The following is a 20,426-nucleotide window of genomic DNA, read 5'->3' as shown; positions in this document are numbered from 1 at the left end:
AGCTGCTCACTTAGTATGATTTGGTTGGTACTGATATCAATGGAGGCTTCCACCTCAGGATTTTCCTGATCTCTTTTAAGAAAGAGTCATAGTCTATTTGTACCCATTCTTCTCATAGACAATTAAGTATCTCTGTTATATCTAAAGATCTTATTAAAAGAAAAATACTGCCTCTTGTCTTTATATATAGAGATTCACACTTTGTTTTAATCAGGAAACATATCAGTAATATTTTTTTCTGAAGTCCTGTGTTAGATATATTCTGTATTAGAAAATACAAATTTAAACATTAACAAGATACCATGTAAATATAGGGTCTTAAAAATATTTTCATTTGTTCTTTAAAAATCTTGTGCTGCTATGCATAAATAAAATGAAATTATTCACAGTATGGGGGTTTTACAATGTGAAAAGCAATAAGTGATATTTTATGAAACTATAAACTCACTGAATTAGAAAGTATTTAAGATAATAATAACCCAGCATCTAAAAATGCACTAAAAACACTATCAAATGTTTAATAAAGTTCTCAGAAATGGCAAGAGGTAAGAGCTGATATATCATATTTAAGAATTACAAAAAACAACATATTTTTTAAAAAACCCCTAAAACTTGGTAAGAATAGTATACTTGCAAGACATAACTATAAATCTGCCTAAGAAAGTCCCAGGGAAGAGTTAGGGATCACCAAAGTGTGAGCTTGCTATGACTTTAGGAAGGTGCATGCATCCTGATACACACGCACACACAAACACAAACACCCCCCCCCCCCCCCCCCCCACAGAGCCTAAGAAGAGTGTGAATGTGAAACTGGCTTTAACTCCAACAGTAATGAATACATTTAATTGGAGGACACATAAATCAATTTTAGTCATATAACATTGATACTTCATAAATTATTTGGAAGAATTTGAAAACTTCTCAGAGATTATAAACACACACTCACACACACACACACACCCCCACAGAGCCTAAGAAAAGTGTGAATGTGAAACTGGCTTTAACTCCAACAGTAATGATTACATTTAATTGGAGGACACATAAATCAATTTTAGTCACATAACATTGATACTTCATAAATTATTTGGAAGAATTTGAAAACTTCTCAAAGAGATTATAAACACACACACACACACACACACACACACACCCCACAGAGCCTAAGAAAAGTGTGAATGTGAAACTGGCTTTAACTCCAACAGTAATGATTACATTTAATTGGAGGACACATAAATCAATTTTAGTCATATAACATTGATACTTCATAAATTATTTGGAAGAATTTATAAACTTTTCAAAGAGATTATAAGAGACAGACCAAATTCTGAGCCTAGTCCTTTGTGGACATGTTATTTGTTTAGGCAAATGGCAAGTGTAGAACACTGACGCATAAACATGAAATGTTTGTAATGAAGTAAACATTCTTAGCTATACTTGTTATATAACTCAAAAATACAAATATCTACAAATTGAATTATAAAAACGTTTCTACTGCAGGGAAGTTTTCCCCCTGATCTGTTCACAGATTAACAGGAAAAAAGGCATACAAATTTATTTTGTGCAGTCATGTTCAGAGGAGTCACACAAAATATAAAAGCTCAAAGAAATGGCCATACGGCGTTTTGATACCATCCTAAGACTACAGAAAGAATAGCTAGACGCTTCACCCAAAATGGTTTATGGTGGCAAGACAGGTTATGGGAGCGGGGAAGAGGAGGCTTGGCTAGCAAAGGTCATCTGGTTATATAGATGAAACCTCACAGACAGCAGAATCTCAGTTAAAGGTATCAGACTCTCAGTTAATCTTTCCTTGATCCAGACATGGGAGGGCTCAGAGAAAGCTTCGCTGCATCAGTGCAGATTTTCTCTGCAGAAGAAAATCTTTCCCACAAAAGACAGCTTTGTAGGGCTACTTGTGTTTGCAGGCCCTCTGCATAGCTTTCTCAAAAATACACCAAATTAGTATATTTTGGCGTGAAATATTTTTGTTTCCTTCACTATATGCTAACATATACATTTCAAGACTATCAACAGTAGCTATCATTTACCTCAAAATATTGGTAAAAATCATCAGGGAATCTGAAAGTCCAAGCCAGATGCTTGGGGACAATTTGTATGTGTGTCTATACTTTTAAAAGTGAACATATCTGATGCTTCATCATCTGCCTTATTTCTTGCCACCCATTTAAAGAAAAGGAAGAAGAAAAACCAGAAGGCCAAGACTTAATACTTTTCATTCTTAATGGGAAATTAAAGAAATTCCAAAGAGCATTGCTTTTCAGCCATTTGCACCCAATTTTTCATTTTTAATACAATTATTTAAGAAGAAAGTAATTTCAAATTGTTCTATTGCACTTTAGAACGTTTAGCTTTGCTGCAAAGCTATGTAAAGGGTAAGAACACAGATTCCAGAGCCAGATCTTGTAGACTCAAAATCTGGTTTCTTCCATTTATTTGCAATATGCTATCTCTTGCCTCACTTTATCATCTATTACAGGGGTCAACAAACTTTTTATGTAAAAGGCATCAGACGGTTTATGTTTTAGGCTTTACAGGCCACATGTATTCTCTGTTGCTCCTCCTCTTTTTTAACAACCTTTTTTTTTATACTTTTTAAAAAAATACTTTTTTTATACTTTAAGTTCTAGGGTACATGTGCACAACGTGCAGGTTTGTTACATATGTATACTTGTGCCATGTTGGTGTGCTGCACCCACAGAGTCTCACTCTGTTGCCCAGGCTGGAGTACAGTAGCACAGTCTTGGCTCACTGCAACCTCTGCCTCTTGGGTTCAAGTGATTCTCATGCCTTAGCCTCCCAAGTAGCTGGGAGCACAGGCACATGCCACCACACCTGGCTAATTTTTGTATTTTTAGTGGAGACGAGGTTTCCCCATGTTGGCCAGGCTGGTCTAGAACTCCTGTCCTCTAGTAATCTGCCTGCTTCGGCCTCCCAAAGGCCGATTATCTGCTGGGATTACAGGCATGAGCCACCATGCCTGGCCTAACAACTCTTTAAAAATGTAAAATAAACATTAAAGGCAGTACAAAAACGGGTTAGCAGTTTACTGACACCTGATCTATATATAGAGATGATATTTACCTCACAGGGTTCTTATGACAATTACATGAATATATGTAAAGTGCTTACGAAGTGTGGGCACACTGTAAAAGCTATAAGATGTTTATCATTACTACTACATTTCTAATCAAATTTTATTTTCAACGTATCTAGTATTCCTGGATGACTTTTAGCATTACTTGGTGATTTAAAATTTGGAGATGGATTTTATCTATCTTTCTTGGTTTATTCTAAATTGCCAGAAAAGCAGTTTAACATGGTATGCCGACGAAGCTTCTAAATCTGGTATTGAAATCAAGTGATTGGAAGAAAGAGCCATAAAGGTTCTGAGGCAGGCGAAGTTGAGCAGGAGCATCCATATGGAGAAACATGAAAATGTAGTAACTAAGTAACCTAAAACATTCAATTAAACACAATAACCATTTCTTAATCACTATAGTATTTCTCTCTAGTCACAGACATACACAAACTTATTTATTTAGGTGACCTTGTAATACCAGTCATTTATTTTTATGAACAAAGGGAATAATCAGAAAGCAGAAAATAAGTACAAACTCGGTTAAGATGCAATAGTATTTTAATGCACCAGAGTTATAAGCAAGACGAATTTGCCTTAAGTATTGCAACTGACTGAATGTTTGTGTTCTCCCAAAATTTCTGTGTTGAAATTCTAACCCCTATGTGATGATATGTGATGATATTAGGAGGTGGGGTCTTTGGGAGGAGCCATGTGAAGATGTAATGGATTCATGCTCTTATCAAACAGACTCCAGAGAGTTCTCTTGCCCTCCTTTTGCCATGTGAGGATACAAGAAGAAGATGGCAGTCTGCAACCAAGACGGCTCTCACCAGAACCCAACCATGCTGGCAATCTGATCTCAGACTTCCAGCTCCAGAGCTGTAAGAAATAAATTTCTGTTGTTTATAAGCCACCCAGTCTATGGTACTTTGTTACAGCAACCTGAAATGACTAAGACAAGTATTATCAAGAATAACTGCACATATTTATGAAAATCACAACATGATATAAAAAATTACAAAGAAAAAATATCTTAAACAACCAGGAGACAATTTGTAACTTTTTTGCAGAGAGCTTAGAAATAAAAAACAAACATATAAAACCCAGCCCTTTTGTGACTTACAAAGCACAGGCTGAACAGGGCCATATACAAATATTTAAATGCAAAGCACACAAGAGGATAAGTTTCAAACATTTTACAAGGTGTTATATTCAAATACAGAGCTTAATGAATAAAACTCTGTAACACAGTGATGTCTAGACATGAAAAACAACTTCCTTCAGCTTTAATAAAATATATTTTAATTGTATAATATGCTAAATACAAATGCAATAATCTCAGCTTATTCACACTTATATGGCATCCTGTGACTACACTGTTGCCCAACTTATTTCTACATAATCTTTACATGAAAATGTGGAGTAGGGATGGATGTTTATAGACTAAAAACTAGATTTTGGAGATCATGAAAACAAAGAAAAAGGGTACTTCTCCTTCTTCTAAATATTTGCATAGGTATGAGCTACTGTAGTTTGTGGAATACCAAATAATTTAATGTTAAAATAGTTTTAAGGACTTTTATCAAAGTCATTTACGTCCAGAGTTTAAAATTTGAGTAGTGTTAATGGCTTTTTAAAAAACAAAAACAAAAACAAAGAGTAGTCTCTAGTCTCTGACCTTCCCTCTACCATCCCTGTCCTCGTTGCTGTCCCAAGAAAGAGCCTTTTCTATCATTTTAGTTGTTATTCTGGTAGATATATCTGTATTTCTAATATCTACCATACTCTTGAATCATCACTCTTAAACAGACTGCTTGGTACTGAATCCTAGTACCAGACTTACTAGCTCTTTGAACTTTGGCAAATTACATAACATTTTAAGGCCTCAGTTTACTGATCTATAAAATAGAAATAATAACACCTACCACATAGGCTTATTGGTAGGATTAAATGATGAAAATTCTGTATGTGTAATACCTGCTTATAATATAATGATCGTATAGTAGTAACTCTTACTAATTTTATTACTACCTTATGATAAGTGAGCGAGGATTTGAATTCTCAATCAGTTCTTTCTCCATCGTAAAACAGTTGTAGCATATCAGTTTTTTAAAAAATTACATTCATTGTTTCCATCATTATGTCCTTTCCATATCTGCAGCAACTTTAGATTAATGAGATTTTCATTTTGTATCCTCTAAAACAATGTACAAGAAAGATGGTAAGCTAGCTAAGATGCTACGCCACTGGAATTTTCTGGATAACTTTCAATTTGCCAAATGCCAAATCACTGGTATTTCTGGACTATGAGAAACTGGAATATAAAACTTTTATTGTAGCTTTATACGCTTTTATTAAAATCTCTGTGAAACATGTACCACTACTGCAGTTACTGTCACATCTTTATTACTTATTTTTGCCTTCTATTTTCATCATTTTCAAAGCTAAGGACATTTGAGATGGTATATATTATATAGTACAGGTTTTCTTTATATGCAATGTTTATCAGGATCAACAACATTGCTCTATATACTGTTGCTCAGTGATTAAAATGAAGGTTTCTATTTAGAGTTCACAATTATACGTGGTCTCTAATTTGTAAGAAATAATAATTTGTGTGCCTGAGATATGTCTAAAATTATAAAGAACATTTATGTAGCAGTTTATGTTCATGAAAAAGTTAAAAGTCACAATTTATTTTAGCAAAGTGCTACATAAATTGGAGGCATTTAAAAGGGAAAAACAAGATGTCAGTTATGATTACTGAACAATCAAACATTAATTTACTTTATACGTCTTAATCTGAAGTTGCAATATTTTCATTCAGCCAATGAAATAAAATTAGATACTATCCATGAAAAGCTTCTCAAATTATCCCTCAATAAAGTTCAAGTTATCTGAAGATAAGGATATGTCTTATTTACCCCGTATCTCATTGCCTAGGACTATGCCTGACTAGTTGGTGTAGAGATGTTCAACATACACCGAATAAATAAATTCAGCTTAACTTAGTCTCAGATGGTTTACAAATGCTTGACAGTATGACACCAAATACCATATTAATACAGCATTATTCTTTTCAGCATAAACAAAGCACACTAGTTGGTACATTACATTTTACATTTTATTGACGGTGACACATAGTAAAATTTGAATATATATTAATTACCCATGGTCCCTTATAAATATTTAAAGTTCTTTTTCACAAGCACAATTCATACTGCAAAGTCATAAACTAAATTTTTAAAAAAGACAATTAAAAAATAAAATACACTGAACATCATAAATTATGATGGGCTTGTAACTCTGACTTTTAGACATTCTACATACAATCAAATGTAGACCTTCACTAAGAAGTTGATAATTTTAGGGAGCCCTTTTGAGGGAATATTCAGTTTTTAAATAATTAATGGCCAAATTCGCATACCTGAAGTCCTATGTTCTTAAAAAGGTCATTCAGAGTCCATAAATGCAAGCAGAAAATTGTATTTTTTGATGCATAAACATCTTTTACAAAATGTAAAGTATTCTGTTTGCCTTAGATAGATTCCTTGAATTGAAAATTGCAGAGGTTTCCAACTATTATCTTTTCATGTCTTCACAGTCTGGATCTGATCTGATAACAAAAAACAAAAATTATTAATCTCTATAGGGCAAAATATATTTTCTAAAGTAATCTAAGTCAAATCGATACAACATGTTGGAAGCTTATGTATACATTTGCTTTTGTTATTATTATTTTTTAGAGATAGGATCTTGCTACATGGCCCAGGCTGTACTGGAACTTCTGGGCACAAGTGGTCCTCCCACCTGAACCTCTCTAGTAGTTGGGACTACAAGTGTGCACCAGGTCCAGTTACATCTGCTTTTTTAAAAGCACAATTCATCCTACAGTTATTATTTTTATTAAAGTTGTACATTTGCATAGAGTCAACTAGTTCTATGAGATTTCTAAGCAAAACAGCAGTACTTTGCTTCATCTCCATTCCTCCCTTTCAGGGGCAACTACTTATAACTCCCTTTTAGATGAATACATACAATAACTCTAAATAATATACTTTTATTACTTCTTCAAATATCAGTTCCTTCAATGTAATATGAGACATCAGCTCTCTCACACTCCCATGCTGCTTCTAGGCAACCCTCATAATACCCCCATTCTCCTAATACACTAATATAGTCACTGTCAATATGATGACTATGTAAATGCTATTCACAGCTAAGACAGGTGGTATACTTACTTTTCCTTTCCTCTTCTATATTTTATCCCTCTAGAGTTAATAATTGTCTTTCCCACTCCCATCCAACTCATCTATTTAATTGTTGTATGTACTTAACTCTAATTCAATTGCATCACTCCCAGAGTTTAAACCTTTATTGCTATGAAGTACATTACATAGTCCATCAACTTCGCCTTCTTGAATAACTCTTCCTCAGAGTCTTATTTAAAAAACTCTAGAATCTATACTATACTCATTTTCTCTATGCCTGCCCCAGTCATTTTGTTACAATATCTTCTTCATTATCATTCCAGGGTCTCCATTAATATCCTGTAGATTCCTTCCCCTACTGTCTTGTGCTGGTTTTCCTGTGTCATGATCCCTTAATTTTCTCTTCTTGGTTTATTTTCTTTTCTTTCTTTTTTTTTTTTTTTTTTTTGATAATGCTTGTACCAAGATTTTCCTGTTTTTGAAAAATATTATTCTCAGTGGATACCTTAGTAAAACGCATAGAAAGTAAATTCTTGAGATGCTATATAGCTGAAGATGTCTTTATTCTACTGTCAAAATACACTCATACTGCCTGAGTACATAATTCTATTATTCCCTTCTTGGACTCTTCCAGGCATTTCCCAATTATCTTACAGCTTCCAAGTTGTTGCTGTTGATAAATCTGGTGTTACTCTGTTTTCTTATTCTTTTTTTCCTCAGGAAGCTTTTCATTTTTTTCACAGGAAGCTTGCAGAATCTTCCACTGTTTGAAGCACTGAATTTTAGTAATGATGCCTGCTGGTGTGGGAATATTTTTATCCGCTGTATTGAGCTCTTGAGAGGTCTGTCAACTGAAAACTCATTGATTTAGTTCTAGAAAATACTGTTTGAGGATTTGCTATCCTCCATTTTTTTCTGTTTTCTCTTTCTGAATTTCTGATTATTTGGATATTGGGCCTCCTGAACATGACCCCTTTCTTTCCTTTCCAATTTTCTATTCTTTGTCTTTCTGCTCTACTTTCCGGGAGTTTGCCTCTATTTTATCATCTTTTTAAAATTAAATTTTTCATTTATACTATTATATTCTTATTTTCCAAGAACTCATTTTTTTGTTCTTTCTTTTCAAGTAGTTTCTTGCCTTTATTCATGAAAGTAACACCTCTTAATCTCTTTGAGGATACTCTTTAACAGTTTTTTGAAATGTTCTCTCTATATAAATTCTACTTACTCGAACCCACTTTTATTGTTTGTGGACATTCCCATATTTCATAATGTTTTCATCCTCAAATGCCTGGTCATCCTTTGCTATCTGCTCTTATGTATAAGTGAACACTAAAAAGTTGATTGGAATTTGCAAACATGTGTGAAGCTTGTCAAATGTAGTCTTCCTTTAGTACATCTGGCCAAGCCATCTCCTTGGGATCTCCAATATTAATACCTTTAGATCTTTGCTCTTAGGCTGCTCTAATTCCCCAAATATAACTCTTCCTATATCCTGCTTACTGTCATTGTTTTCTGGGAGAAATAGGAGAAGTAGAAGAGAGTTATAATATTCAGCATGGAAACTTTTTTTCCTCATTTTTCAATTCAGCACCACCAGACAGTTGTGCACCTGGGTTTTCTAGTCCAGAGACACTGTCTGACTCTGCAGAAAATAAACCTTCAATTTTATCTTTTTTTTTTTTTTTTTTTTTTTTTTTTGAGACGGAGTCTCACTCTGTCGCCCAGGCTGGAGTGCAATGGCTGGATCTCAGCTCACTGCAAGCTCCGCCTCCCAGGTTCAAGTGATTCTCCTGCCTCAGCCTCCCGAGTAGCTGGGACAACAGGCGCCCACCACCTCGCCCGGCTAGTTTTTTGTATTTTTTAGTAGAGACGGGGTTTCACTGTTAGCCAGGATGGTCTCGATCTCCTGACCTTGTGATCCGCCCGTCTCGGCCTCCCAAAGTGCTGGGATTACAGGCTTGAGCCACCGCGCCCGGCCAATTTTATCTTAAAGGGAAGATGTATAATCATATCTTTTCTTTTTATCCCACGTTCATCCTTATTTTCAATTTCCACCGATTTCTGAGGCTTTGCATCTGCAATGTAAATTAGGCTGCTTTTCAGTTTTCCCCACTGGTAGTTTAAGATTCAGCTTTCTCATGTCTGTTAAGTAATTCAACATTCATGAAATATTCAGCTTCCAAAATCTGGACGCCATTTCACTACTTCCCTTCTTTTTGTCCATCTAAAAGTCTCTTTACTGTTAGAGTTGGGGAAGAGATGAAACTAAGTGTACTTGATCAATCCTCTTTCATTGGAATACTCCTGCATAGTTTTTAAGTCTAATATTAACATCTGGGAGCAGTAACTTTTTCCATGCAGACAAAGCAATAAAATGAATACATTTTATTAGTTATTTGGGAAGATTTCTTTTTAAAAGTACCTAATTTGAAAGTTTCAGGGTAAGAAAACTTACAGTTCTGCAATAGTTTCTGTTTATTCTCTGGCAGTTTAAAAAGTACTTCCTAGTCTATTCAAGCATTCTTGTCTTTGGGTTGTTCTACATACACAATTATTGAGACCATTTCCAAAGACAACAGAATCATGCCATTACATGTGCCATTTAATATTTCACCAAAAAGTTTCTAACCTTAAACTTTATTTAAAATGTTTTTTGAGACAGTCTTGCTCTGTCACCCAGGCTGGAGTGCAGCGGCATGATCTCGGCTCACTGCACCCTCCACCCCCAGAGTTTCTGCCTAAGCCTCCCTAGTAGCTGGGACTATAGGCATGCACCACCACACCCGATGAATTTTCTGTATTTTTAGTCACAATAGTGTTTCACTATGTTGGCCAAGCTGGTATCGAACTCCTGTCCTCAAGTGATCTGTCCACCTTGGCCTCCCAAAGTGCCGGGATTACTGGCATGAGCCACTGCTCTCAGCCCCAACTTTAAACTCTAAATAATACGATTAAATTAGCCCCAAATGAACCAAAGGCCTTCTTGTCTATTATACTAGGAAATTCCAGAATTCTGGAAGCAAAATGAGATATAAGTTTAGAATACTTTCACAGCTACATTCACATAAATGTCTTTAGCTAACACAAACTAATCTCCTATATTTACTGCTATTTATTTTTTAAAAATAGATTTTTATCTCTTTTCAAATCTAGAGAGAGTTGGGAATATGACAATGTAAACTATTTGTTATTACACAGAAAATATAACCAAAGTGGCCAGGCGTGGTGGTTCATGCCTGTAATCCCACCACTTTTGGAGGTTGAGGCAGTGGGTGGATCACCGGAGGTCAGGAGTTTGAGACCAGCCTGCCCAACATGGTGAAACCCCATCTCTACTAAAACTATAAAAAATTAGCTGGGCGTGGTGGTGGGCACCTGTAATCCCAGCTACTCGGGAGGCTGAGGCAGGACAATTGCCTGAACCTGAGAGGCGGAGGTTGCAGTAAACCGAAATCGCACCACTACACTCCAGCCTGGGTGTCAAGCGGGAAACTCCATCAAAAAAAAAAAAAAACAAAAAAAGAAAGAAAGAGAAAGAAAGAAAGCAAGAAAGGAAGGAAGGAAAGAAGGAAAGAAGGAAAGAAAGAAAAGAAAGACAGAAAGACAGAAAGACAGACAGACAGACAGACAGACAGAAAGAAAGAAAGAAAGAAAGAAAATATAACCAAAGCATCTCCTATTTGAAACCAAATGATACACTCTTTTATCCTGTGGTTAGTTTCCTCCTTTTTTAAACAGAGTGTTTAGGTAAAAGGGTAAACTTAATATTTACAGGGTGCTTTCTTATGCTAGATACTTAAACAGTATCTAATTTAATCTGTACAAAATTTAACACATTTTATTTTTTAATTTTACAGATGAAAAAAATCTTCACAAGGTAAGAGATTTCAGCTAACAGACAGAGAGGTAAATTAATAAGTAGTAGAAAAAATTTGCTGGACTCAAAAGCCTAAGCTTTTTTTTTTTTTTTTTTTTTTTTTACTATCAGTCAATGCTTTCTATATAAAATAGAGGTACTACTGCTTACTTTGCAGAAAATTGTAAAGGGTACATAAAGTAATATGGAAAAACAAGGACACAAAAGTATTTCCAAAATGTGTCCTCCTTACAAAAACTTGGGCGGTAAGACAGATAATGATGGATCAGAAAAGTCAAAGAAACAAAAATTAGGTATCAAGACCAGACTTGGCAATTGGTATTGTGATGTTGGATTGCTACTGACACCTAGTGGCTAACTGCTAATGACAAAATAAAACCAGAAAAGAAGGGGTGGAGAACCACACTTTAAAATCTAGAAGACTATCAACCTATTTTCAGTAAATACTGTGCTCTGAATTACATTATCACGAGTGACAGTAGGTTTTCCATCCATGCTGTATCTTCATTGTTAGAAATGGTAAGCACTCTGTAAAATATGAAATGAGGCTGAAAACATACTCCTGGTATCTTCTCTGGAATATTCCTCCGTAGCATGTTTCTGGTGGAAATCCATCCCATTGCCTTGAACGCTTCATTACCGCAGTCTAAGAAACTAAGTTGCTGGGTTCACAGAAAAATCCCGCTAGTTCTTCTGAGAACCACTAGAGGTTCCTGATTAAGTGTCACTAATTGTAAAATATGACTTGAACGTTCCTTGCAGTTTAATGGTGTTATGATAACTACATAAACATAAAAGATACAGAAATACAATAATAGTCTGTCTAGTTAACTAAACCACCATATTTTACCAACAACACATACAGATATTTATGAAATGCACATTTCATACTTTGAACGAAATTAATACTATGATGTATGAGCAGGCAGGCTACTCTTAGATCTACCATGATATGTGCTATATCCCTGCTATTATTTGCAACATGCAGAAGATTTTAAAAAATCACACACAACTGGCATTAAAAGGTTTGTGTAGAAGAATTTGTAACTATGAGACTATAGCTAGAATTTATAATATCCTGTTATTCACTCTTGTTCAGGGCAGAGACATTCCCCATAGAAATGATCTTTAGTTGTTATGCTCAGAACTGGAATTTCTGACTTGGCCACTGGGATCCTGCAATAAGAACCTATGAGCTTGGTTTCATTCACATCTATCTACTGCTCTGTGTGCTTCAAGCCATTCTTTTGGCTGAGAGATCATTAGGGTAAATGATATATGTTAATTTATTACCTAATATAGTAAGCCTGTACCAATCTATAACTATTTTGATTAATAGCAACCAGAACTGCAAATATACAAAATATCAATAAAAGATCAGCATCTGTAATACTAAATATGAGTACTACAAGTTGTGTATACATGTAATATATAAATGGAGCTATATCTGTAGTACGGCATGATTCTTTTTTTTTTTTTTTTCTTGAGACGGACTCTTGCTCTGTTGCCAGGCTGGAGTGCAGTGGTGCAATCTCGACTCACTACAACTTCTGTCTCCTGGGTTCAAATGATTCTCCTGCCTCAGCCTCCAGAGTAGCTGGGATTACAGGTGTGCACCACCACATCCAGCTAATTTTTCTATTTTTAGTAGAGATGGGGTTTCGCCATGTTCGCCTCGATCTCCTGACCTCATGATCCACCCGCCTCATCCTCCCAAAGTGTTGGGATTACCGGCTTGAGTCACCATGCCCGGCCAGCATGATTCTTAAAAGAAATATATCATTCAGACTTATTTTTAGTTATTGACAGTAGGGCCTAACATTTGTCCCAAAATTTAAATGTGCTTCTATTACTAGATCTGACAGAAACTTGTTGCCATAGTTTAAATTATTTTCTATAAGTGTCAAATATATTGACTGTAAAGATTCAAACACTTTATGTAAATAAATTCTTTAGCAATATGCTATAGAAGTAAATGGAACAAGGTATTGGATACTTACTGTATTATTTTTTCTGATAGCAGAAATAAATGGAAAGAGGAAAAAAGGCAATGATATAATAAAATAAAATGTAAAAAAAAGATAAAAATATGAATAAAAAGGAAACAAAGGCTGAAGACACACAGTGTTTTGTGATGTACCTTGAAGCCAGTCTACACCTTCTTGCAATCCTTCTCCTTTTATGGCATCACTAGCACTGAAATAAAATCCACAGAAACATAGCCATCTCATTACATCATAACACTGTAAGAATAAAGGATTACAATTTTGCCATATGGAGAATTAATATATTATAATAACATACATCTGAGCAAAGCTGGTTAAGCATTGAAATTGAAAATCAACAGAAAATAAAAGTCTGAGTGCTCAGAAACAAGATATGTTTATAATTTAAAACAGATTTTGAAAACCATATCACAGAAAAGTTATTTTATCCTAGGACTAGTTCTTACACTGACATTAAAAAAACAAATACTTTTGAATTATTTTTCCAGTGGTAGAAAAGTTTTGTACAGTCCACTATCCTATTTTGCTCAGTTCCAATGGTTCAATCTCATTATCAGAAATGCTTGACTTGGGTTATAATACAGCCATATTATGGTGTGCCTTTCTTTGAAATGGAATTTGATATCTTTAGGATAAAAACCCATAATTATAGCTTTGGTAAGCTGGTAGAGTAAAACAGAAACTCGGTAGATCTCAATCATTTTCTTATTAGCTGAGGGAGCTTGGCCAGGTCATTGAACTCTTCTGCCTTCAGTTTCAGCATCTGTAAAGTGTGGAATAGTACCACTGACCTCATATGGTAATTGTGAGAATTAAACACTTGAGGTGTGTAGATAAAACACCTAAAACAGAGTGCTTCCATTGTCTTTCCATTTTTGAGAGACTAAACTTAAATTGTGATTGTGAGATTTTATGTATAATCATAATTAAGTATATAAATTAAAATAAAATGTAGAGGATTTTTAGAGTATTAGATAATCTTTTTTCAAAGGTACAGTTATTGATCTAGGCATTTATTTTCAAAATATAATTGTATAATAGCAATTAATATACACAATTAGATTTTCTGAGTGATTAGGGTTCCTTTTAGTATGCTGAAGCATAGCTTTAAAAAGTATAGTGAAGTACCTAAAAGAATTAACTAAATTCTAATCAAAATAAAAGTTATCTCCTAGAAATTACTTGTTAGACTAAGAATATGGCTTATCATAGAATTATTATAAAATACAAAGGAAGAAACAAACAACATGAAATACACAATTATTCAAAGCAAATTACTGATTATCCATGTTAAGAGTAAGACAGCAGTAACTGAAACACTTAAATCAAGAAAGAGAAATATATTAATTTCATCATACACCTATAATTCCAAACAATTAATACAACAAAACCCTTCCCCTCTGGTGTAGGTGTCATTATTCTACGAAAAACTGCATCTTTTCGTAACAAACGTTTGCATTCTATCTTTCCTCTCAAATAAGGAAGAATAAAGCAAAAATCTGGGCCCTGTGTGATATGACCCCTGGTTATTTCTCAGTGGCCTCATTTCCTACAATTTCCCCTTAGACTGCTCTGCTCTAAGCAACCTGGACTTCCTGCTGCTCCTGGAACACACCAGGTACATTCTCATCCAAGAAGAGGCTTTTTCTTGCTGGCCTCTCTGTCTGGACGATTATTCCTCCAAACCTTTACACGAATTGCTCCCTAACTTCAATTAGGTCTCAGAGAGGGAGCAACTCCCATTATTCTTTCTCTTTTTATCATACTTTATTTTTTCTCATCCTCCCAGCTGACATTTTATACATTTAGTTGCTTCTTATTTGTCTCCCCCACAAGATGGTAAACAAGTATACACACATACAACACACACACACACAATCATGATGCCAGGGATTGAGTCAAAGAACACATCTGAAGAAGAATAACACAATCAGACCCTGAAAATCAGAGCTGACTATATGTTTAGTACAATGGTCAAATATAAAACATAAAATTTTTCTTTAATTTATCAGACTATACTTCTCTAGGATCTTCTCTTTATTGCTCAGTAAATTTACTTGTACCCAAGGCAGGAGACAGACAATATTTTGTCTCTATATCACTGAGCATTACTTTTGTATTTAAAATAGAAAAAGGATAAATATATTTTCAATTTTATACATGCTTTTAAAAATATTGCCAAGAATAAAGAACAAAACGAATAAATGAGATATTAACTTGAACCTAGTGAGAAGAGGTCCAATTTGAATTAAGGAGAAGTCACAATTATACACATGTTTAAAAGAAACATTTTGCTTTCTTCTATAAGTTATCTAGAAAATCTAGCAACTGGCACTATAATATCCTACATCCTTGTAAGCATCAGGATATTACTTTTTTCTCACAGAGAAATACTGAGATGTCACAATTGAATAAATAAATCTGTTAAAATTTAATGGTTAATTATTTTAAGTAGAAAAGAGGGTTATTTACTAATTAGATCCATGTTTTTAAATGTGCACTTTCTATCAAGCAGTCACAATACTTAATACAACACAGAAATTAAAAATTATTCTACTTTAGAAGTAATCATTTTAGGTATGATTTAGAGAAATATAAAGGCTCTAGCTCAAGATGTTTCTTTATCCAAAATCCCACCATTCTTTACCTACCAAATATCACAGGACCTCAAATTCCAACTCAAGAATCATTTATTAGACACTGACTTTTTTCTGATCCTAGAGTAATGAAAGTTTTACTTGGGATATGCAGGGTTTAGCTCCTGGGAAGAGGTGCTGGAGGCTTTGAATACTGGAAAGTTTCAAGAGCTTTCCTAAGGTCTTTACATTACTCTTTCAGCACCAAAACTAGTTCCTAAAGTTGTTTTCTGAACTCTATTACCTCCTTGCTTCATATTCTAGTTCACCTTCTTGTGGAAGTGCATCTCTCTGCTTCTGTTTCCAATCTTTCCCCATAGATACCTTCTTATAAAAAGGGGGAAACTCTGGCATGGAAAGGACCTCTTACAGCAGAGACGTAGGTGGGTGGGTAGAAGGGAGTTTAATATGGTAGTGATAGGCGCAAAAATACTATCTAATGTACAATCTGTTTATCCTTATTAAAACATTTTGGTAGAAAGGCACAAAGGAGTTAAATAAGAAACAGTTTTCCAAATAAACAATGCATACAATTTCAACATTAATTACTTAAGAGTTCAACCTTATTAGAATGTCTAAGTAAAATTAAAATTTCCATTTCCATTTATTCATTTTAACAAATATGCATTATGTACCTATTACATACCAGGTACTATGACTATTGTAGGGGTCATTAAAGTGAAGAAAACTGACAAAATCCCAGCTGTCAGGGAGCTAACATAACTGTATAGGCAGACAGACTACAAACAAACAAACAAAAAAGCAGTCACATGGTAATAGTGACTCTAGCAAACCAGGAAAATTATTTTGGAAAATGATTCAAAGGATGGGGACACAAGTGCATATGCTCTGAGATGGGACTGTGCTTGGCTGACTCCATGTGCAGAAGGAAATCAGTGTGGCTGAAGTTCAGTAAATAAGTGAGATTTTAAGTTATATTCCATTATAAGAGTTGTTTATATTTTTCTATCCCCACAAAAATTTGAAAAAGATTTTTAACAGTAACATATTTGTAAAAAGTTACAAGGCCACAATTCTATAAAACAAAATCCTTAGCTTATATCCCACCATGTTTGATCACTTATTTTTAAATAATGAGGTCAGAAGAAACAACTTTGAAGCTTGTATGTTTTTCAGAAAGCTACAGTGAAAAGTAAATATAAAACTTTACCAAATATGCCAGGGTTTATCTTTGATGTTCTCTAAACACAGCAACTGAGACACTTTTACAGATGTCACTGCATCTCTAAGATCCATTTTATTTGCAAAGAATAAGATTGGAATTCGACGGTGTTTGATATCTAAAAGAGAAAACAGGACTATCATCACACTTCCAGCTTTTTAGGTCATTTTGTAGCAAATCTTTAGTACTGAAACCCATGAAATTGCTTTTTAATCAATTTTTTTTCATATCACACATACCAAAACATTTAAAGACACATACTGTCGCACTGTTAGGTGTGTTATTTGAGCACTAAGAAAACTTTAAAAATACTTCCTAAGACCATCTGCCCTCTGGTTAGGAGCTTTACCCAAAGATGGGTGAGCTGGGACTGGGAGCTCAATAAGCATTACAGAGAAGTACCTACAAAAAAGCATTAAATATTTTGTTTGTTTCCTTTTTTTTTTTTTAATTTATTTATTATTATTATACTTTAAGTTGTAGGGTACATGTGCATAACGTGCAGGTTTGTTACATATGTATACTTGTGCCATGCTGGTGTGCTGCACCCATCAACTCGTCATTTACATCAGGTATAACTCCCAATGCAATCCCTCCCCCCTCCCCCCTCCCCATGATAGGCCCCTGCGTGTGATGTTCCCCTTCCCGAGTACAAGTGATCTCATTGTTCAGTTCCCACCTATGAGTGAGAACATGCGGTGTTTGGTTTTCTGTTCTTGTGATAGTTTGCTAAGAATGATGGTTTCCAGCTGCATCCATGTAACCAAAACAGCATGGTACCAAAACAGCATGGTACTGGTACCAAAACAGAGATATAGACCAATGGAACAGAACAGAGTCCTCAGAAATAATACCACACATCTACAGCCATCTGATCTTTGACAAACCTGAGAGAAACAAGAAATGGGGAAAGGATTCCCTATTTAATAAATGGTGCTGGGAAAATTGGCTAGCCATAAGTAGAAAGCTGAAACTGGATCCTTTCCTTACTCCTTATACAAAAATTAATTCAAGATGGATTAGAGACTTAAATGTTAGACCTAATACCATAAAAATCCTAGAGGAAAACCTAGGTAGTACCATTCAGGACATAGGCATGGGCAAAGACTTCATGTCTAAAACACCAAAAGCAACGGCAGCAAAAGCCAAAATTGACAAATGGGATCTCATTAAACTAAAGAGCTTCTGCACAGCAAAAGAAACTACCATCAGAGTGAACAGGCAACCTACAGAATGGGAGAAAATTTTTGCAATCTACTCATCTGACAAAGGGCTAATATCCAGAACCTACAAAGAACTCAAACAAATTTACAAGAAAAAAACAAACAACCCCATCAAAAAGTGGGCAAAGGATATGAACAGACATTTCTCAAAAGAAGACATTCATACAGCCAACAGACACATGAAAAAATGCTCATCATCACTGGCCATCAGAGAAATGCAAATCCAAACCACAATGAGATACCATCTCACACCAGTTAGAATGGCGATCATTCAAAAGTCAGGAAACAACAGGTGCTGGAGAGGATGTGGAGAAATAGGAACACTTTTACACTGTTGGTGGGATTGTAAACTAGTTCAACCATTATGGAAAACAGTATGGCGATTCCTCAAGGATCTAGAACTAGATGTACCACATGACCCAGCCATCCCATTACTGGGTATATACCCAAAGGATTATAAATTATGCTGCTATAAAGACACATGCACATGTATGTTTATTGCAGCACTATTCACAATAGCAAAGACTTGGAATCAACCCAAATGTCCATCAGCAACAGATTGGATTAAGAAAATGTGGCACATATACACCATGGAATACTATGCAGCCATAAAAAAGGATGAGTTCGTGTCCTTTGCTCCCTTTTTAATTGTGAACAGAAAGGAGGCAAACTTCAAGTAGAAGGAAAAGAAACTGGAAACTTATTTTTTAGTCACAATATAATAAGTAACAAGCTAGATTTTTAAAAGATATTTTTACCTTGTCATGATTTTGGAAACATTTGTCATTTTTTTGAATAGATAATACATTTAAATAGTTCAAAATTCAGAAGATACAAAATGGCATACAGTAAAAGAACCTCCTTCCTAACTTTGTCCTAGGACAACGGTCTCTGTAGAAAAGGCAACCCATAACATCAGTGTCTTGGCATCTTCATAGAAATATTTTATGTATTAGAAAACATAATCATTAGATATCATTTTCATACAAATAGTAGCAGGCCAACCTCACCATTTTCTACCTTTATCTTTTCATTTATTTACATATCTTGGATCTGATCCCATATCAGTACATACAGAGCAGCTTCTTCCTTATTTTAACAGTTCTGGACTATTTCTTCTTTTAGTACTATGTACTATTAATTTATTTAACCAGAAACTAACTGAGATACCTGCTACCAATGTTTACAACTATGAACAATCCTGTAATGAATAAATGTGTACATAGGTAATTTTGTACACCGGCCAGTATGTCCTTAGGATAAATTTGAGATGTGGAATTGCTGGGTCAAAGGACATAAATTTCTATTTTGATAGACAGTGATTACCAAACTGTTTTCTCTTAAAAATTATATCAATTTACATTTCAACAACCACGTATAAGAATGAGTGTTTCCACTCCTCTAGCCAAAAGAGTGCTATGAAACTTTTTGATATTTTCTGTATCATAGGTAATAGAAAGGCCAAGAATCTTTCCGTATATTCAAAAGATGTTTAAATTTACTTTTTTGTTGACTTATCTTGTTATGTCCTTTCCCCATTTTCTATAAAGCTTTTATATTCTTACTGATTTTTCAGAAACACAAGTAGTATAGAAATATCCCTGTAGCTATTATATGAGTTGCAAATATTTTCCCTTGCCTGTCATTATCTGTTCACAGTACATTTTGCTATTCAAAGATTTTTTTATGGCCGTCATTTTTTTTAAAAAAGTGAATATACACTTCAGCTGAGAAATCCCTCCCTTGGAAATCTATCCCATAAAATAAAGGAACTAGCACATTAAGATCCATAGACAAGGCTTCAGTTGAGGAAACCAAAGTCCCCATTGTTTGAAGCATATTTTGTAGGAATTATTTCATTTTACCGCTCAACATTCCAACACTTTTTAGACAAAAAACTGTAAAGATTAATATGAAAGGAAGACATAATCAAAAAGGCATTCTCAATCTAGATACAAGACTGCTAAGTTTTTTGTGTTTTTTTGAGACGGAGTCTCACTCTCTTGCCCAGGCTGGAGTGCAGCAGCGCTATCTCAGTTCACTGCAACCTCCACCTCCCAGGTTCAGGCAATTCTCCTGCTTCAGCCTCCCGAGAAGATGGGATTACAAGTGTACTTGCCTGGCTAATTTTTGTATTTTTAATAGAGACGGGGTATCACCATGTTGGCCAGGCTGGTCTCGAACTCC

The 20,426-nt window shown here is 34.8% G+C and overlaps 1 protein-coding gene across 4 annotated transcripts in view; it reads right to left on the bottom strand.

Annotated features, from left to right (window-relative positions):
• Nucleotides 1–3,507: 3,507 nt before the first annotated feature.
• ARL6 (ARF like GTPase 6) overlaps nt 3,508–20,426 on the bottom strand; it is a 40,976-nt gene continuing 24,057 nt past the window's right edge. For 2 of the 4 annotated variants that reach the window (XM_007986127.3, XM_007986126.3), the window contains 3 exons: nt 17,005–17,134; nt 13,332–13,387; nt 3,508–6,716 (listed from right to left, as the gene is read on the bottom strand). In XM_007986127.3, coding sequence (XP_007984318.1) covers nt 6,691–6,716; nt 13,332–13,387; nt 17,005–17,134 — 212 coding nt within the window. In that variant the 3' untranslated portion in view covers nt 3,508–6,690. The remainder of the gene's footprint in view (nt 6,717–13,331; nt 13,388–17,004; nt 17,135–20,426) is intronic. The other 2 variants (XR_012090522.1, XM_038002406.2) reach the window with 2 other exon arrangements.

Source organism: Chlorocebus sabaeus, chromosome 22 (genome assembly GCF_047675955.1).
Source record: "Chlorocebus sabaeus isolate Y175 chromosome 22, mChlSab1.0.hap1, whole genome shotgun sequence".
NCBI classification, from domain to species: Eukaryota; Metazoa; Chordata; class Mammalia; order Primates; family Cercopithecidae; genus Chlorocebus; species Chlorocebus sabaeus.
Note: the sequence above shows the minus strand (reverse complement) of the source record. Positions and strands in the feature narration are given on the sequence as shown.